General features: G+C 45.5%; 1 protein-coding gene across 1 annotated transcript in view; it reads left to right on the forward strand.

The window, feature by feature from the left end:
* Window positions 1–15,883, forward strand: part of OBSCN (obscurin, cytoskeletal calmodulin and titin-interacting RhoGEF) — a 181,499-nt gene that overhangs the window by 85,812 nt on the left and 79,804 nt on the right. Inside the window, exons 48-59 of the mRNA XM_072925248.1 lie at window positions 559–822; window positions 2,224–2,490; window positions 2,846–3,109; window positions 3,770–4,036; window positions 5,098–5,364; window positions 6,047–6,313; window positions 7,557–7,823; window positions 8,993–9,265; window positions 11,855–12,121; window positions 13,008–13,277; window positions 13,860–14,126; window positions 15,512–15,778. Of these exons, the coding sequence (XP_072781349.1) occupies window positions 559–822; window positions 2,224–2,490; window positions 2,846–3,109; window positions 3,770–4,036; window positions 5,098–5,364; window positions 6,047–6,313; window positions 7,557–7,823; window positions 8,993–9,265; window positions 11,855–12,121; window positions 13,008–13,277; window positions 13,860–14,126; window positions 15,512–15,778 (3,207 nt within the window). The remainder of the gene's footprint in view (window positions 1–558; window positions 823–2,223; window positions 2,491–2,845; window positions 3,110–3,769; window positions 4,037–5,097; window positions 5,365–6,046; window positions 6,314–7,556; window positions 7,824–8,992; window positions 9,266–11,854; window positions 12,122–13,007; window positions 13,278–13,859; window positions 14,127–15,511; window positions 15,779–15,883) is intronic.

Consider the following 15,883-nt stretch of genomic DNA (forward strand, 5'->3'; position numbering starts at 1 on the left):
CAGAGTGAGATAAGTGTTATCATTCCAGAGCTTAATTCCCGTAGGTTGTTTTGTGTTTGAATTATGGTTTCCAAAATGAGGAGTAATAAGAATCTAAAATTCTTATTAGATCTAATGGCCCTTCAAACTTCAATTTAAAACTAGGAGTTGTTTTATTTGGTTATCTGTCTGGTTTCATCTAGATGGGGCTGTGACAGCTTAATAAAAACAAACCAGGAACTAACAACAGCAGCCTCCAAAAAATGCCAATTGTGTGGGTAAAATAGTTCTGTATTCAGCAGCATTATTTGTGAGTGCTGTTGATCTGAGGTCTGGGTCTTTCTGTTTTGTTCTTTCACTATAAATAACAACAAAAACCCAGGCAACTGATCTCTTAGGGTGACTGAAACCACATTATGCTTGAAGTAAGACATTTTCAGATCCTGAACTTGGTTATGGCTTTGAATATTTATAATAGGCTGGAAAAAAAAAAGGCAAGACTGGAAATAATTTCAAAAAAGGAAGGAGGGTTTTAATTCTGGTTTTCTGCTGTCCCTTTGTCCATGTTGCATCCTCCAGCTCTGCCACCACTCTTTAAGGAGGAGCTGAAGGACAAGGAAGCAGAAGAAGGTGGAGAAGTCTCCCTGCTCTGTGAGCTCTCCAAGGCTGCTCCGGTGGAGTGGCAGAAGGACCAGAGGATCCTCAAAGCAAGTGGGAAATACAAAATGAGGCAGGAAGGGCTCAAGGCAGAGCTGGTGATCCATGAAATAGCTGAGGAGGATGCAGGAGCCTACACCTGTGTGTGTGGAGAGCAGCAGACTACAGCTGTCCTGACAGTACAGGGTAAATTCATCCCAGACCTCCTCTTTCCTGGCTGGAAACCTCTGTCCTCTGCTCAAAGCTGTTCAATGTTCCACATCTGTCTCTTCATCCTTATTAACTGAACTTCCATTAAGTTAAAAATGCTCCCTGCCCCTCCTCACCTGCAGGCTGTGGGAATTGGAAAATACCTGTCTGCATTTCTCTGTGCCATCCTTTTGCCTTTTCCTTTCCTTAAACACAAGCCTGCTTTCCTTTCTTCCTTCCCTTCTGCCATTCCTTTCCTACCATGTAACCCCATTGTTCTTTGGTCTTTCTTTTCCTGCATTTATTCTCTAAACCACAAATCTGTTTATTCTTTGCCATTCCTTTCTGGAATTCTCAATACCAACCATTTTACTAGAGGGAATAAGGAGTATTCAGAATTAGGCTCTGTTAGTTATAATTTCCTCTGCACTAAGTTATGCCCATTTTGGGTTTTGTGCCCATTTTGGGTTTTGTGCCCATTTTAGGTTTTGTGCTCATAATCTCTGTCCTGATGTCCAAAGATAGATTTCCATTAGGAGACTGATTTTTCTAAGGAAAGAATAAATTCTTTCTGTGACCTCCTTCTGGTCTTCCTTTGCTGGAAGAACAATTTGTTGGAGAAACAAGGCTGGTGTTTCAGCTTAACACTGCTGGAACGGGAAATGTGCCAAATCAGGGCTAAGCCTGTTTTTTAGCCTGGATATTTTAACTAAGTCTCTAATACTGGACACTAATTTTGGGATTTGAGATATCCAACCTTGTAAAACAGATGAAATATCCCATTATCCCAGCTGGTTAATAGAGGGACATATGTGAAAGTCACCACATTTATTTCAAGGATGCAACTTATAATGGGTACAAGAATTATGTTAAATGGAAAAATGTGTTCTGAGACAAGAACCCAGGCTGGAATTCAGCAGCTGGAGATTTGCTTTGGGGTCAAGAAGAATCTGTGAGTCCTGGATGCTCCTCTCCAAGGATATCTCAAGGAATAATGAGTGAGGAAGAGTAAGGAGCTGTGTCAACAGGCAGAGCACAGCAGGGCAGCTCTGTGAGTAGGAAAAGAGAGTGCAAAGCCATGAAGTTTGTGGAAGACAGCAGTACATGTGAATTGAGGAGCTCAGAACTGGTGTTCTGCTTTTTTTATGAGGAGGAACCTGGTAGAAAGCAGGTTGAGGACTGTGCAGTTTTGCTGTAGGAAGCCAGGGTAAATCCAAAAGGATTAGGATGTCTATTCTCACGAGGATGTTTTCATTTCTCTTTCCTCTCTTTGTGGCTGATACTCACCTGTCCATGACAACTTTCCTCTGTCACAACCTTCAAACTTTCCCCTGTCACTTCCTCACCCCTCCCTGGAGACACCCTCAGTCTGTAACACATTTTGCCTGCATCCCTCAGCTGTGCCTCCGTTTTTCCAAGAAGAACTGACGAGCCAGGAAGGGGCAGAAGGTGGAACAGCCACTTTGCACTGTGAGCTGAGCAAGGCCCCTGCCTGTGTGCAGTGGAGGAAGGGCCAGCACATCCTCACCTCGGGCACCAAGTACAGCATGAAGCAGCAGGGACGTGCTGTGGAGCTGGTGGTCCATGACTTGGACCTGAGTGACAGTGGGGATTATTCCTGTGTGTGTGGAGACAAGACCAGCATGGCTGCCTTAACAGTTCATGGTAATGTAATCCTTGGGGTGAACGTCCTCCAAACCAGCCCAAATCTCTGTGGTCTACTCCTGTCCCTTTCTGTTTGCTTGGGCTTTTGGTTTCTTTTGGACTCTCTGTGCTTCCTCCTTTTGTAGAACTGGGAGAAACATTCCCTGCTGGTGTTTGTCCCCCTCAGCTGTGCTGGTTCATCTCACTTTCCTTGCCTTGATCCAGTGTCCAGGGATGGTGGGGAGGTTTTTCCATTGTGTTCCACTGACCTGGATCAGGGCTTGGTATTGCCCCATGAAACCTCTCCCCCAGGACCTCACCAAGCTGCGTTTGAAGGAACATTCACCCTCTCTGTGGTAACTCTTTTACTCCTCAGCGCTGCCTCCAGAATTCAAGAGAGAGCTGAGGGACCTGGAAGTTGTGGAAAATGGCACAGCTGCTCTGCAGTGTGAGCTGACAAAACCTGCTGAGGTGGAGTGGAAGAAAGGGCAGGAGGTGCTCAAAGAGAGCAGAAAGTATGAAATGAGTCAGGATGGTGCTGTTGCAAAGCTGATCATCCATGAGCTGGAGGAGGAGGATGCTGGAGTTTACACCTGTGTGTGTGGAGATCAGCAGACAACTGCCACACTGACAGTCAATGGTAAAAAGCTAAGGGGAAAAGGCTGCAATATTTTCTGAAATTAAAAATAGCAACTGTGGTTTAGCGTTGCTTAAGGAAGAGATTGTAAATCATGAGGTGTGCAGAAGAGCCTGGTCTATGCAGCTCGTGGAGTGGCCAGGCAAAAAATGGGAATTGCAATGCAGAACTAAGTGCATTTTTTTTCTGTATTTTGCTGTCAGAATAATTAAAATCTCTCCTGTGAATGGCCTGCCTTAAGAGGGAATCTGAACCCTTAAAATTCCCTGCCTTAAGAGGGAGTATGAACTCTTGCAAGTCTCTGTGTTAGGAGGGAATTTGAACTCTTAAAACTCCCTGCTGATCTTCAGAACACTTCTTCAGTGATCAGGGCAGCACGCTGCCTGCTTTTACAGCAGAAAAACTATGATTCCATTTTTAGATCATATATTTCTTGGCAAATGTAACTTCTTGAAGTCCATTTTTTCTTGCTCTGCAGATATTCCTATTACTTCTCTGGGAAAATAGCTTCATAGTTTGAATTAGAGCATTGAGGTTTAGAGACCTCTGGAAAAAAAAAAAAAACAAACCATAAAAACTCTTTTGGTGCTTCCATTTTCCCTCTAATTCCTTTTTTCCCAAGCCCCAGCTGCAGCAGGTCCAAGTCATATTTCTATTTTATAGCCCTACCAGCCCTTTTTAAACAAGAGCTGCAGGACACCGAGGCAGAAGAAAGTGGCACAGTGACCTTGAGGTGTGAGCTCACCAAACCCAAGGCTCCAGTGGAGTGGAGGAAAGGGGATGTCACTCTCTACCCTGGTCTGAAATACCAGATGAGGCGGCAGGGCTGTGCTGCTGAATTGCTCATTTCTGACCTGGAACTGGAGGATTCAGGAGTTTACACCTGCGACTCCGGACACCAGCGGACAACAGCCATGCTGGCTGTGCATGGTAGGCAGTGGTGACCCTTGGCTCAGCAGGAGTGGAATGAAAGGAGCTTTTCCTGGTGCTCTCTGCAGCCATTGATTTGTTTTGTTGCTGGTCCACGCCAGAATAGATGTTCTTCTTGGGCATGGCACACAGCAAAGCAGAAAGGTTCTTCTGGCAGTATCTGGAGTGATTAGTGGCCATCAAAGCAATTGAATCACAGAATAGTTTGGGTTGGAAGGGGCCTTAAAGATCATCCATTTCCATCCTTCTGCCATGGGCAGGGACACCTTCCACTAGAGCAGGCTTTTCAGAGCCCCAGCCAAGCTGGCTTTGAAGGTTGTCATGATGTAAAAATACGCTGAACCCTGCGCCCTGAGTGCAGGGAGCGTGGCTGGATATGGGAATAGGTGAGGGATGCCTAATGGGATGTACTGCCTGCCTGGGATGGTAAGAGATGCACCAGTTAGGGGATGAGGGATTTCTAGGATATATGAATGTGCTGTATTGTTACTGGAGGCTTTGAACTTCAGGTGCAAATGCTGACTGCAGACATCTTGAATCCACACCTGCGTTCCTTCACTCCTTCTAACATCCAGAGCAAAGCCTTAACTGACTTCCCTTCCCATTTATCTCTTCACTGTGATCTCTTACCAAGAGATCAATACTAACTTGATCTGTTATACATTGATAGAAGCCTTATTTGGGGCAGAAATTCTCTGTTTAATATTGCTAGCTCACAGACCTCTGTTAAGGGACAGGGATCCCTGTAAGAGAGGCCGTTCCCAGTGATCTTTCCCTAAAGCATCCCTAGCTGGCATGGAAACTCTTCCATAGGAAAGTCTGAATCCTTCAGACACCAAACCAGGCCATTCTGTTGACCACTAAGACCCCATCTTTCCTAACTTTGCCTGCCTTCAGCTCTTGGTTCCTTTAGTGGCTCAAGAAAGATTCTGCCAAGACAGAGAGCCGCATCCCCAGGATTGTGGAATCATTAGAATAAGCCATACCTGAAGGATGATGGTAGGACTGGATCCTTCTTGCACAAAAACACTCTTGAAACGTTTTCCTCTCAAATTTTACAGCACTGACCATCACGTTTAAGCAACGTTTGCAAAATAAGGAATTTGAGGAAGGAAGCACAGCCACGTTCTGCTGTGAGCTGTCGAAAGCCGGTGCTGCAGTGGAATGGAGGAAAGGAGGCGTGGGGCTGCAGCCCAGCCAGAAATATGAAATGAGGCAGAGGGGATGCCTGGTAGAGCTCTTGATACACAATCTCAGATTAGAAGACACAGGAGAATACAGCTGTGACACGGGGGATCAGGAAACCAGGGCAGCTCTGAATGTGAAAGGTATGTGGTGTGAGCTGACTCCTCGAGGAATAGGTTCTTCCAACGGGCAAAACAACCATTTAAATATGAATATTTTTATGTGCAATATTCTTATTCTCTGTGATTATTTTCCTTTTCATCTGATATATTAATTTTATTTTATTTTTAATAAGAATGGAAGAGGATGATGCTTTGTTCTTCCAGTGCTGTGTTTGAGTTTTGGGCCCTAATAGGAAATACTTTCAAGTTTTGTGCCTGAGGAGAAATTAAAGAAAAAGCAATGATTTACTATAACATCTGGACATTTTGCAGGACATATTGTTTGAATATTTAAAAAGAATATTTTCTTTCAAATACTCTAAGAAGACAGGCAATGACATCCCTGACCTCTCAAGGCTGTCCATGGAGTTTCAAAGTTCTTTGCTCTTGAGATCATTGTTAGATCAACTCAGGGATAAAATCATTCAATGAATTCACCACTGGGAAGGATTTGAATGAAGGAACAAAGGAAATAAATGTTATGGGTGAAGATGGCTTCTTCTGGTGCAGCAAGATCTCCCAGTTGTGCCAGGAAAATTAGAAAACATGGATCCTACCTAGGAATATCACAGTGAAAAGCAGAGTATCTTGTTCTCCAAGACTCAGTCTGTGTTAACCAGGCTTCACTAAAAGATCCTGTTGATCCTTTTCTTTTCTCTTTTAGCTCTGCCAGTTCTTTTCCAAAAGCAGCTCAAAGATGAGGAAGCAGAAGAAGGAGCCGTGGTGAAATTCCAGTGTGAGCTGACAAAGGATAATGCAGCTGTGGAGTGGAGGAAAGGCACCATGGAGCTCTTCCCGTGTGCCAAATATCAAATTAAATTAAGTGGGCGCCGAGCTGAGCTTGTGATCCATAATGTAGAGCCAGAGGATGCCTCTGATTACACTTGTGACACAGGAGACCAGCAGAGCACTGCAGTCCTCAGAGTGAATGGTTAGCATTGCACCCCCCAGGCTGGAGGAGAAGAGGCATTGGTGGAACCGTGTGAAAGGGGTTATTTAATCCAAAAATTAAGATAACAAGGGAAAGAGCTGCCCAGTTGTAAAGCAGAGTACAGAGAAGATGATCTGGTGGGACAGGGTTCCTGTTTAAGCCTGTAAAGCACAGAGTGCAGTGCACTGACCCCTTTCTCTGATATGATAAAAGCAAGGAATTCTGTGTCATGGGGATTTTGAAACCTTAGCAAAACCTTTTTTGGCACTTTGCAATTTTCCTGGCTCACTTGAATCAATAGCAAAACGACACATTATTTTAAAAAGCACTTTGAGGCGGCTATTTTTAATCTCCCTGTGAAGATCCCGAGAATGCTGGGTTTAACCTAACCAGGAATAATGTCTGTGATTGATCACAGAATCACAGAACAGGTCACAGGTCCAACCTCCCTGCTCAAACAGGGCCATCCCAGCACCATCTAGGAAATGTCTGTGATCGTCTCAAAGTTGGGTGGAATTTGTGGCTTTGATCTAAGCCATAACCTTTCAAACAATACATTTTTGCTGACTCTGACTCAAAAAAGCAGCCACAGGGTCAACTATGGGTGAAAGAGCCCAGTGATTGCTTTACCTGCCTCACAGCAGTGTTTTACTGGAACCACAGGCAGTGAAATTCTGTTTTTCCAACTGCCCACACACACCCCATGGATATCCCCTTCTTGTTTCCATCAGTGACAAGCTGTTGTCTGAGCTGTTCCATGATCTACTTGAATAAATGTCCATTTGTGCATCATCTGGAAGAACTCACTGATGATGATCTGGGTCTTGAAAAGACAGCTGAGAAACCAGAAAATAGTTTAAAGCTTTACATTATTTAGCTGTTGAAAACCAGGAGTATTTCTGTAAAAGTCAGAAGATTTATACTGGTTTAAACAGAAAATGCCAGGTTTTGTTTAGTCAAAATGTTTGTGTGTTGGAGTTTCCGATATGCTGAGTGGATGCATAAAAGGTGTGATGTGGATGTCCTGGACTTCATAGAATATAGACACTTCAGGAACTTTTTGATCCTCTGGATATATACAATATAGGTCTGTTTATTGGGGGGGAAAAAAAAGGTTTTATTTTCATATTACCACTAATGCAAAGTTGTACTGCAGCACCAGAGCCCGGGTGCCTTGTGCTGACTTGTGCAGATCTGGCATTCAAGCAAAGAGCTTATGTATTATTTATTTCTCATTTCACAGCCATCAAACCCCAGCTGAAGCAGCAGCTGAGGGACGAGGAAGTGGAAGTGGGAGGAACAGCCAGGCTGCGCTGCGAGATTTCCATCAGCAAAGGAGAAGTGGAGTGGAGGAAGGATGGAGTCCTGCTGCACTCCAGCTCCAAGTATGAAATGTGGCAGGATGGGACCCTGCGGGAGCTCCGTGTTCACCACCTGGAGCCTGGGGATGCTGGGGAATATTCCTGCAAGGCTGGAGACCAGACGAGCTCTGCCAAGCTCACCGTGAAAGGCAAGAACTGTTTATTGGAGCAAGATTTCACAACATGATTGACTTATATGCACACACATAAAATGAGTTATTGCAATCAACGAGAAGCATAGGAAGGGTATCATAAAAAAAACCTTATGGTCAGTGGATGCACCAAGGCAAAGATTGACTTGGTGGACAGGGGAGGATCAGGCAGCTGTTATCTGCGACTCGTGGCTTGGAATATTTGCCTGACATCATGTGCATGGGACTGAACAGATGGTCCAGCCCCAGCTTCCAGTCATGTGGCAGCTGCATCTGGCCTCAGTAGCATTGCAGAGCTTAGGTTGGACCACTGGTGTGGAACAAACACCCCCAGCATCTCCACGGGCTGCCCCACGTCGTAGATCTCCTGCACATCACACCCAGCTGCACCATTTCTCGTGCAGATGGTGACCTCAGTTGTAGGAATATCCACTGTGCTTGCTCAGAGGGAGACTGGGCTGCTTTTTGAATGGTTTGACTCGAGGATTTTAGAGGTCTTTTCCAACCTTAGTGATTTTATGATTCCTTTGGTATTCCGCAGTGGGTTTGGGGTATTTACAGCTTCTGCCTGCTGGGAGTTGTCTGTATGATCCTTGCAGAGGTGCCCAGCTGTCCTAGAAGCAGGACTCAGGCAAACTGCAATGCAGAAGCCCTGTGCTCACACTAACCCAGTGAGTCCTGCTGGGAGGACAAAGCCAGCAGGGCCTCAGCCAGCTTGGAGCATCAGCATGGAGTAAATGCAAATCTGTTCACAGAAATACAATAGGGAGGATCAGGCTTTAAAGTTATCCTGTGAGAATGTCTAAGTAAATGGAACAAATTTCAAAATCCTGATTTTGTCACGAGCATTCACGCCTTGTTCACCCAATCAAGCATAATTAAAAAGACCAATATGCAACGTGTCTCTTGGCAAGGACAAGTGGAAAAGCCACTACCCAAAAGCCATTTGTCCTGTTGCCAAGCACACTGAAAGCAGAGTTTGAAATGGGGTTTGAGAGGCTGTGCTGTCTCCACCCTTGAAGGACAAGGTGCTGAGCAACCTGAGCATGTTTTGAGCAGTGGTTGGAGCAGGTGACCCCCAAAGGCCCACTGCAGCCTGGGTTATTCATGGTTCCATGATTTGATCCGTGTTTTCCCTTTCATTTCCCGTTTCTGCCTCCTTGCAGAGCCTGACGTGACCATCGTGAGCGGCCTCAAGGACACGGTGGTGGCCGAAGGCGACGATGTCACCTTTCGGTGCCAGGTTTCCCACGAGAACGCCAGGGACGTGGAGTGGAAGCTGCAGGATGTGGCTCTGCAGAACAACGAAATGAACGAGATCTCGGTGGAGAAGGGCAAGATCCACACCCTGACCCTGAGGAAGGTGACAGAGCAGGACATCGGCACCGTGACGTTCCGGGTGGGACCCCACACGTCGACAGCAGAGCTCACGGTGAAAGGTGAGGGCTCCCTGTGCTGTGGGACAGGCTCAGTGGGAATAGAGGGTGCTTTGCTTATGCTGGCAGCAAATTCAAGGCCAAAATTCACCCCTCGTGTCTTGGGGGTGCTTGTGCTTCAAAGCATCCGTGGCTGCAATCATCACGGATGAACAGGGGACGTTTCACCATCTTCCCAAAGCTCACTGATTCCCGGAGGAATTACTAGCTTGGCTTCACTACTTGGATATGGGTAGACCTGGAATTTTCATTGCTTTCACCACCCCTTTTAGAATTCTAGAATAATTTGGGTTTGGAGGGACTTTTAAAAGCCATCTGGTCCAATCTCTCTACATCTTCAACCAGATCAGGTTGCTATGATCTGTTTTTTTTTATTTCTTTCTTTCTCTAAACATTATTTTTGTTAAATTCTCCATCCAAAATCCTTCTCCTTCCCTCTTAAAAACTTCTTTTAATACCTGAGTAAATAACACAGATGTAAGAGGATTTTTTTAATACTCAACCGTTCAGCTGTAGCTTTAACACCAAGACAAAGGAGCCTGGGAAACAAAGCAAACAAAGCAAAGCAAAGAAACCCTTTGCTTTGTTTGTAATTTCAGTGCCACCTCCAGTCTTTAAGGAGAAACTGCAGAGCAGGGAAGTGCAGGAGGAGGACAGAGCTGTCCCCTGCTGCCTGCTCTCCCAGCTCAGTGCTGAGGGGAAGGGCCCTCAGGTGATCTCCCCAAGCTCCAAGTACAAAGTCAGGCAGGAGGGAACAGTCCATACTTGAAAGATTTATCACTAAAAACCAGAAAGTTCTGGCAAATACACCTGTGATAACAAAAATGAACCAACAACAGCCACTTTGACTGTTAAAAGTGGGTTGTGTTGGGCTTTTTTTAAGATAAGAAACTTGCCCCACTCCCTTAGTCTCTGCCAAGAAGACTTTTTTCTACTGTCCTTGACTTCAGATGTGCTGTGCTGTCAAGAGCAGCTGAGTGCTTTAGGTTTTGGAAGTCCTGTGGTGTCTTAAGCAAAAAAATGCAGGGACCCAAGTGTGGGAATTTTGAGACCCTATGGCCTCTCTCTGGTCACACAGACAACCAGGGCTGGAGCTAAAATTAAGATAAGACTATTTTTGATGCTTAATCATCCTTTGAGCTGTAGTTTTGCCTGGAAAAAATGGTGATCCAGGTGAATTTGTTCAAACTTGGACACAGCTCCAGCTAACGAGCAAGGCATCTAAATGCTTCTAGTGCCACAGGTCTTTAAAATAGATGTAATGTGACTATATTACCATATTGTCTGTTTTTTTCTTCAAATCTGTTACAAATACCATATCAAGGTGACTTTTTCTGAGACACGTGATCAGGAAAAACAAAGATGAGCCAGGATATTGCTAAATCCCAGCTTTTGAAATAACCCTGGGGGCTCTCCCATGAAGTGCCGCCTGCAGTCATACTGACTCCACAATATTGACACCAGAATATTGGTGCTGCAGGCAGGTTCCTCTGATGGCCAATTGGTGTCTCTGTGTGTAGTCTCAGCCACTCCAGCACTCCTTGAAAAAAATTCCAAACCCAGGAAGCTGAGGAAGCCTGTGCAGTCACACTGTAAATACCAATTCAGCCCATTGGCTGAAAAAGAAAAAAAACCAAACAAATATATATATCTCAATACTAATAAGTGTGAAGCCACTGCCACCATAGCTCTTCCAGGGAACTGGGCTTGTGGAGCTAAAGTTCTACATGTGGCACTTGATAAATCCACCCACCAAAACTCCACCTCGACCCACCAGTGATACCATCTGCACAGAGACTGCCAGGGTTCCTTTCTCTGCTGGTCCCATTTTGAAATAAGGAATATTATAGAAAGATGTTTCTTTGTGCTCTCTCCCAAATACACAAGAACTTGGATACCTGGAGCAGGCTTTTGAGGCCAGGTTTTGGTACCCATTTGGAGACAGATGCACTGAGATGCTCAAAACTCTGTGTCCATGACTGTGTCCTGACCCAGAGATGGGGCAACTGAGATGTGTTTTAAACAATTTTATTTCATTTTCAGTCTCATGTGAAGGGTGAGACAATACAGATGTTATAATTCACGCCATCACAACCAGAAGCCAACTATTTCCTAATTACAATACATTATAAATGCTTCATGGCCACACCATGCTGAAAATACCCTAAAGCAAATAATCTAAAATTACCCCTCGTGGTCCTACTACAATGCATTTTCCTAGTTCTGTTTCTCCAGAGTATCTGGTCTTATTTGCAAGGCCATCCTTTGAAGCTTGTTTCTGGCTCCATTTCTCTCTCAGCAATGTCTGTCCTATTCCGTGGCATTTCTAAGTCAGCAGTTCTTGTCTCAAAGTTTCCATACAGATGCACACAGTGTGAGCCTTCTGTCAGCCCTGAGAACTTTCTAGAAATCCACTTCCCACACAGCACCTTCTGCCTTTCTTTGTTTTGCTTTTAAACTAACTTGAGTTAGTTGGAATTGAGTTTGAACCAAAGTTAGGACAGCACCAGAGTTTCACCAAACACAAGGCTTAGTTATGCCGTCAGCAATGACACATGATTTTTTTCCCCCCTCTGATCTTTCTTGATTTAGCTTCTCCAGCCACCTTCACTCAACCACTCCAGAGCCAACAAGCTGAGGAGGGTGGCACTGTCACTCTGAGCTGTGAGGTCTCCAAATCCAACACCCCTGTGCAGTGGAAGAAGGCGGGGACGGTGCTGCGACCCAGTGACAAATACAGGATGCGCCAGGAGGGGACCCTGGCTGAGCTGACCATTCACAACCTGAGCGAAGCTGATGCTGGGGAGTACACCTGTGACACAGGGGACCAGCAAACCACGGCAGCAGTGCAGCTGAAAGGTGGGGCTATTGATGGGGAAGGGCTGGGCACAGCTTGGCACCACGACTGGGGCACATGGCTGAGTAATTTGGCAGCTAAACCTTGTCCTGTCCCAAAATGGGGATCTCAGAGATGAGAGAGGTTTCACCAGGCTGAGAACTGTGTCAGTTACATCTCTTTGGTCACTGATTCTGTGGTTTAATGATAATTAATTTTCACCCATGGTAATCTTTTGACAACTTTTTCACAGCACACAGGTTATGATTATACACATATTAAATATTTATTATGCACACATCACAGTATAACTTGCAAATTTTTTTAGATTATCATATATGTGTGCCTAATACACATGCAGACATGAATCATGCATCTGTAGCATTGTTATATGTTGCTACGTGCCTGTGTACCTACATTTTCATGAGTTTAGAATCATAGAATCACAGAATGCTTTAGGTTGGATGGGACTTTCAAGGCAATTTAGTAATCCAATTCCTGCCATGGACACCTTCCACTATCCCAAGTTGCTCCAGGCTCTGTCCAAGCTTGCCTTGGACACTTCCAGGGATCCAGGGGCAGCCACAGCTTCTCTGGGCACGCTGTGCCAGGGCCTCATCATCCTCACAGGGAACAATTTCTTTCTAACATCTAAACTAACCCTGACCTCTTTCATTCTGAAGCCACTCCCCTTTTTTCTGTCACTATCTACCCCTATAAAAACTCCTTCTTCCTCTTTTTTATAAGCCCCCATAAACCTTCTCTTCCGAGCTGAACACGCACAGATTTATTATTTAGGGCCTCAAATAACAACAACATAGTGCTGTCAAGAGAGAGCCTAACAACGTGTTTAACCCAGGAAGCATCACCTGAAAGTAGATCTCAAACTCTGTTGCCCTTTCCATGAAGAGCCAGCAGCCACCATCGTGGAGAGGCTGAAGGACGTGGCCACGTACGAAGGAGAAGACGCGTTGTTCGAGTGCCGGCTGTCCCGGGAAGCAGCTCAGGATGCTCAGTGGTTCCTGGGGGATGTTCCCCTGCAATCCAACGAAATGAATGAGATCAGAGTGCAAGGGACACGTCACAGTTTGATCTTGAGGAAGGTGACCCTGGAAGACTGTGGGTCCATCAGTTTCAAAGTGGGGCAGCATTCGTCAGCAGCGCAGCTGAAGGTGGAAGGTGAGCAGCCTCCCTGGAAGAGGGGTTGAGCAGGTACTGGCAGGCACTGCTTTGGCTTCTGGAGAGGTGTATTTGGGATTAGGGAGCCTTGGAAATTTTGGGAGATTCTGCTAATCTGGTTTAGCAATTTAGAGAGGTTTATCTGAGCCAGTTGTTCCAGGCATTTTTATTGTACATGGAATGAAGATTAACATCCTTTGATGTTATTTGATATAATAATTGTTATTAACATCCTTTGATGTTATTTGATATAATAATTAACAATAGCATCCTTTGAAGACCATCCAACTACGCAGCTGGTCGCATATCAGAATCAATGCTGAAGAGTGTCAAGAATATATTCTGGGCTAATCTCCTACTTATGATGCTTTCAGATCACATTTACAAAAAGAAGTCTGAAAGCTCTGAAAAACCTTTCTTTTAAGATATGTAGAACGATTTTTAGCGATGGCCCACGCCAATGCCTTGTGTTGTTAGTTCCTCTTCGAGCTGGTTCCGAATGTAACCACAGAGCCCCAGCCCTGCCCTGGGGGTGATGCTGGGTGTGGATGCTGCAGCAGTGCTGGTCCCCTCTCCCCACAGCTGCCCCGGTCACCTTCGTGAAGGCGCTGCACGACCTGGAGCTGCAGGAGGGTGGCACTGCCCACCTGTGCTGCGAGGTGTCCAAGCCTGATGTCCCCGTGGAGTGGAAGAAGGGCACGTCCGTGATCCGCCCCAGCCACAAGTGCAGCATCCAGCAGGAGGGGAAGGTGCACACGCTGCTCATCCGCGACCTGAGCCGCGCTGACTCCGGGGAGTACAGCTGCCACACGGCTGCTGGCAACACCACGGCCAGGCTGGAGGTCAAAGGTAGGGTTTCCTCTGTGCCCAGCAGTGGTGAGAGGAGGGAACATCGATTTTTACAGCTCTCTATCTCAAGAGAGACCAATCAGTGGAGCAAGTGCAGCAGAATCCACCAAGTTTGTCAGAGAGCTGGAGCACATGAAGTACATGGACAAACCCTGTTGTGATAGGACAAGGGGTGATGGTTTTAAATCAAAAGGGGGACTATTTTGATTAGGTATAATAAAGATATTTTTTACAGTGAGGATGGTGAGGCCCTGACACAGGTTCCCAGAGAATCTATGGCTGCCCCTGGATCCCTGGAAGTGTCCAAGGCCAGGTTGGACTGGGTTTGGAGCAGCCTGGGATAGTGGAAGGTGTCCCTGACAGTGACAAGGTTTGGGAGAAGATGACAGTACCTTGTAATTTAAACCATTCTGGGATCTAAATATAAGCAGAGGTGAGGGCAGCTGATTTTGATAACTGAGGAAAAGAAAGTGGAAGGGAGACCTTATTGCTCTCTGCAGCTTTCTAGTGGAGACCTACAGAGGAGAGAGGCACAGAACTTTCTTGGAGGGCTCAGTAAAGAGATGACAGGCAACAGGTGCAAGCTGCAGTGAGAAAAATCCAGATTAGAAAAAGACAGACTTAACATGAAGGGATGGTCAGAGTTTGGAACTGAGTTCCAGAGAAGTGGAGGAATCTCCATCCATGGGGTCCTCCAGAGCATGGAGATCCCTGCAAGCCTTAATTATTCTGTAATTGATCTGAAGCCTTGAATTGTAACACAGGATTTATATATTCTGTATATATTCTAATAGAATCTACATATATTATTCTCTATATTAATATTTTATAAAATATATCTATAATTCTATTTTGTATATTATTCTATTATACTAGTCTACATATTCTATATATTCTATATTATAATTTATTCTATTTTTCTGATATCTCTATATATATTAATAATTATTAATATGTATTTTTATATATACATATATGTATATTTTATATTTTTATACGTTTATATGTTTATATGTTTATATGTTCTTTGAGTGATTTTATCCAGTTTCATGATTTTATTTCAAGGATGGAGAGCTATCTGGCCTTCAGTAGTAATTACTGAACTTTGAATTCTTCATGAAAAGAAGTCTGGGACATGGGGAGAGAAAAAAAAAGCTCACACAGCAATCGAATTTTCTTGCTGATTAACTCCCCATCCTCTCCTCCTCCTCTCTCTAGGTTTGACTTTGTCATCCTTGGACACACTCCTTAGGGAAACTCAGCCAGAATTTTCCATCAACTTCATGACTAGCTCTACCCACACCTTAACAATAAACCACCCCTCTATTTTCCACGTTTGCCTCACCCATCTCCTATTTCCTCTTTGCACCTCCGCCCTTTGCCAGGCCTGCCCGTGCTGTTCAAGCAGTGGCTGAAGAACGAGGAGGTGGAGGAAGGGCGCACGGCCGTGCTGCGCTGCGAGCTGACGCGGCCCCACGCGCGCCTGGAGTGGCGGAAAGGGGACGCGGTGCTGCAGCCCGGGGACAAGTACGAGATCCGCCAGGAGGGGACACGAGCCGAGCTCCTCATCTACGAGGCTGGGGCTCAGGATGCTGGAGAATACACCTGTGACTCGGGGGATCAGCAGACCACGGCTTCGCTGCAGGTCAAAGGTAGGACAAGGCTTGGTTGGGGGTAGAGGAGGTCTGGCTGTGTCCATCCTTCACAGGGAGGATCCTGGAATCATCCAGGCCAGGCTGGATGGGGCACTGAGAGAC

Source organism: Taeniopygia guttata, chromosome 2, assembly GCF_048771995.1.
Source record: "Taeniopygia guttata chromosome 2, bTaeGut7.mat, whole genome shotgun sequence".
Classification (NCBI taxonomy): domain Eukaryota; kingdom Metazoa; phylum Chordata; class Aves; order Passeriformes; family Estrildidae; genus Taeniopygia; species Taeniopygia guttata.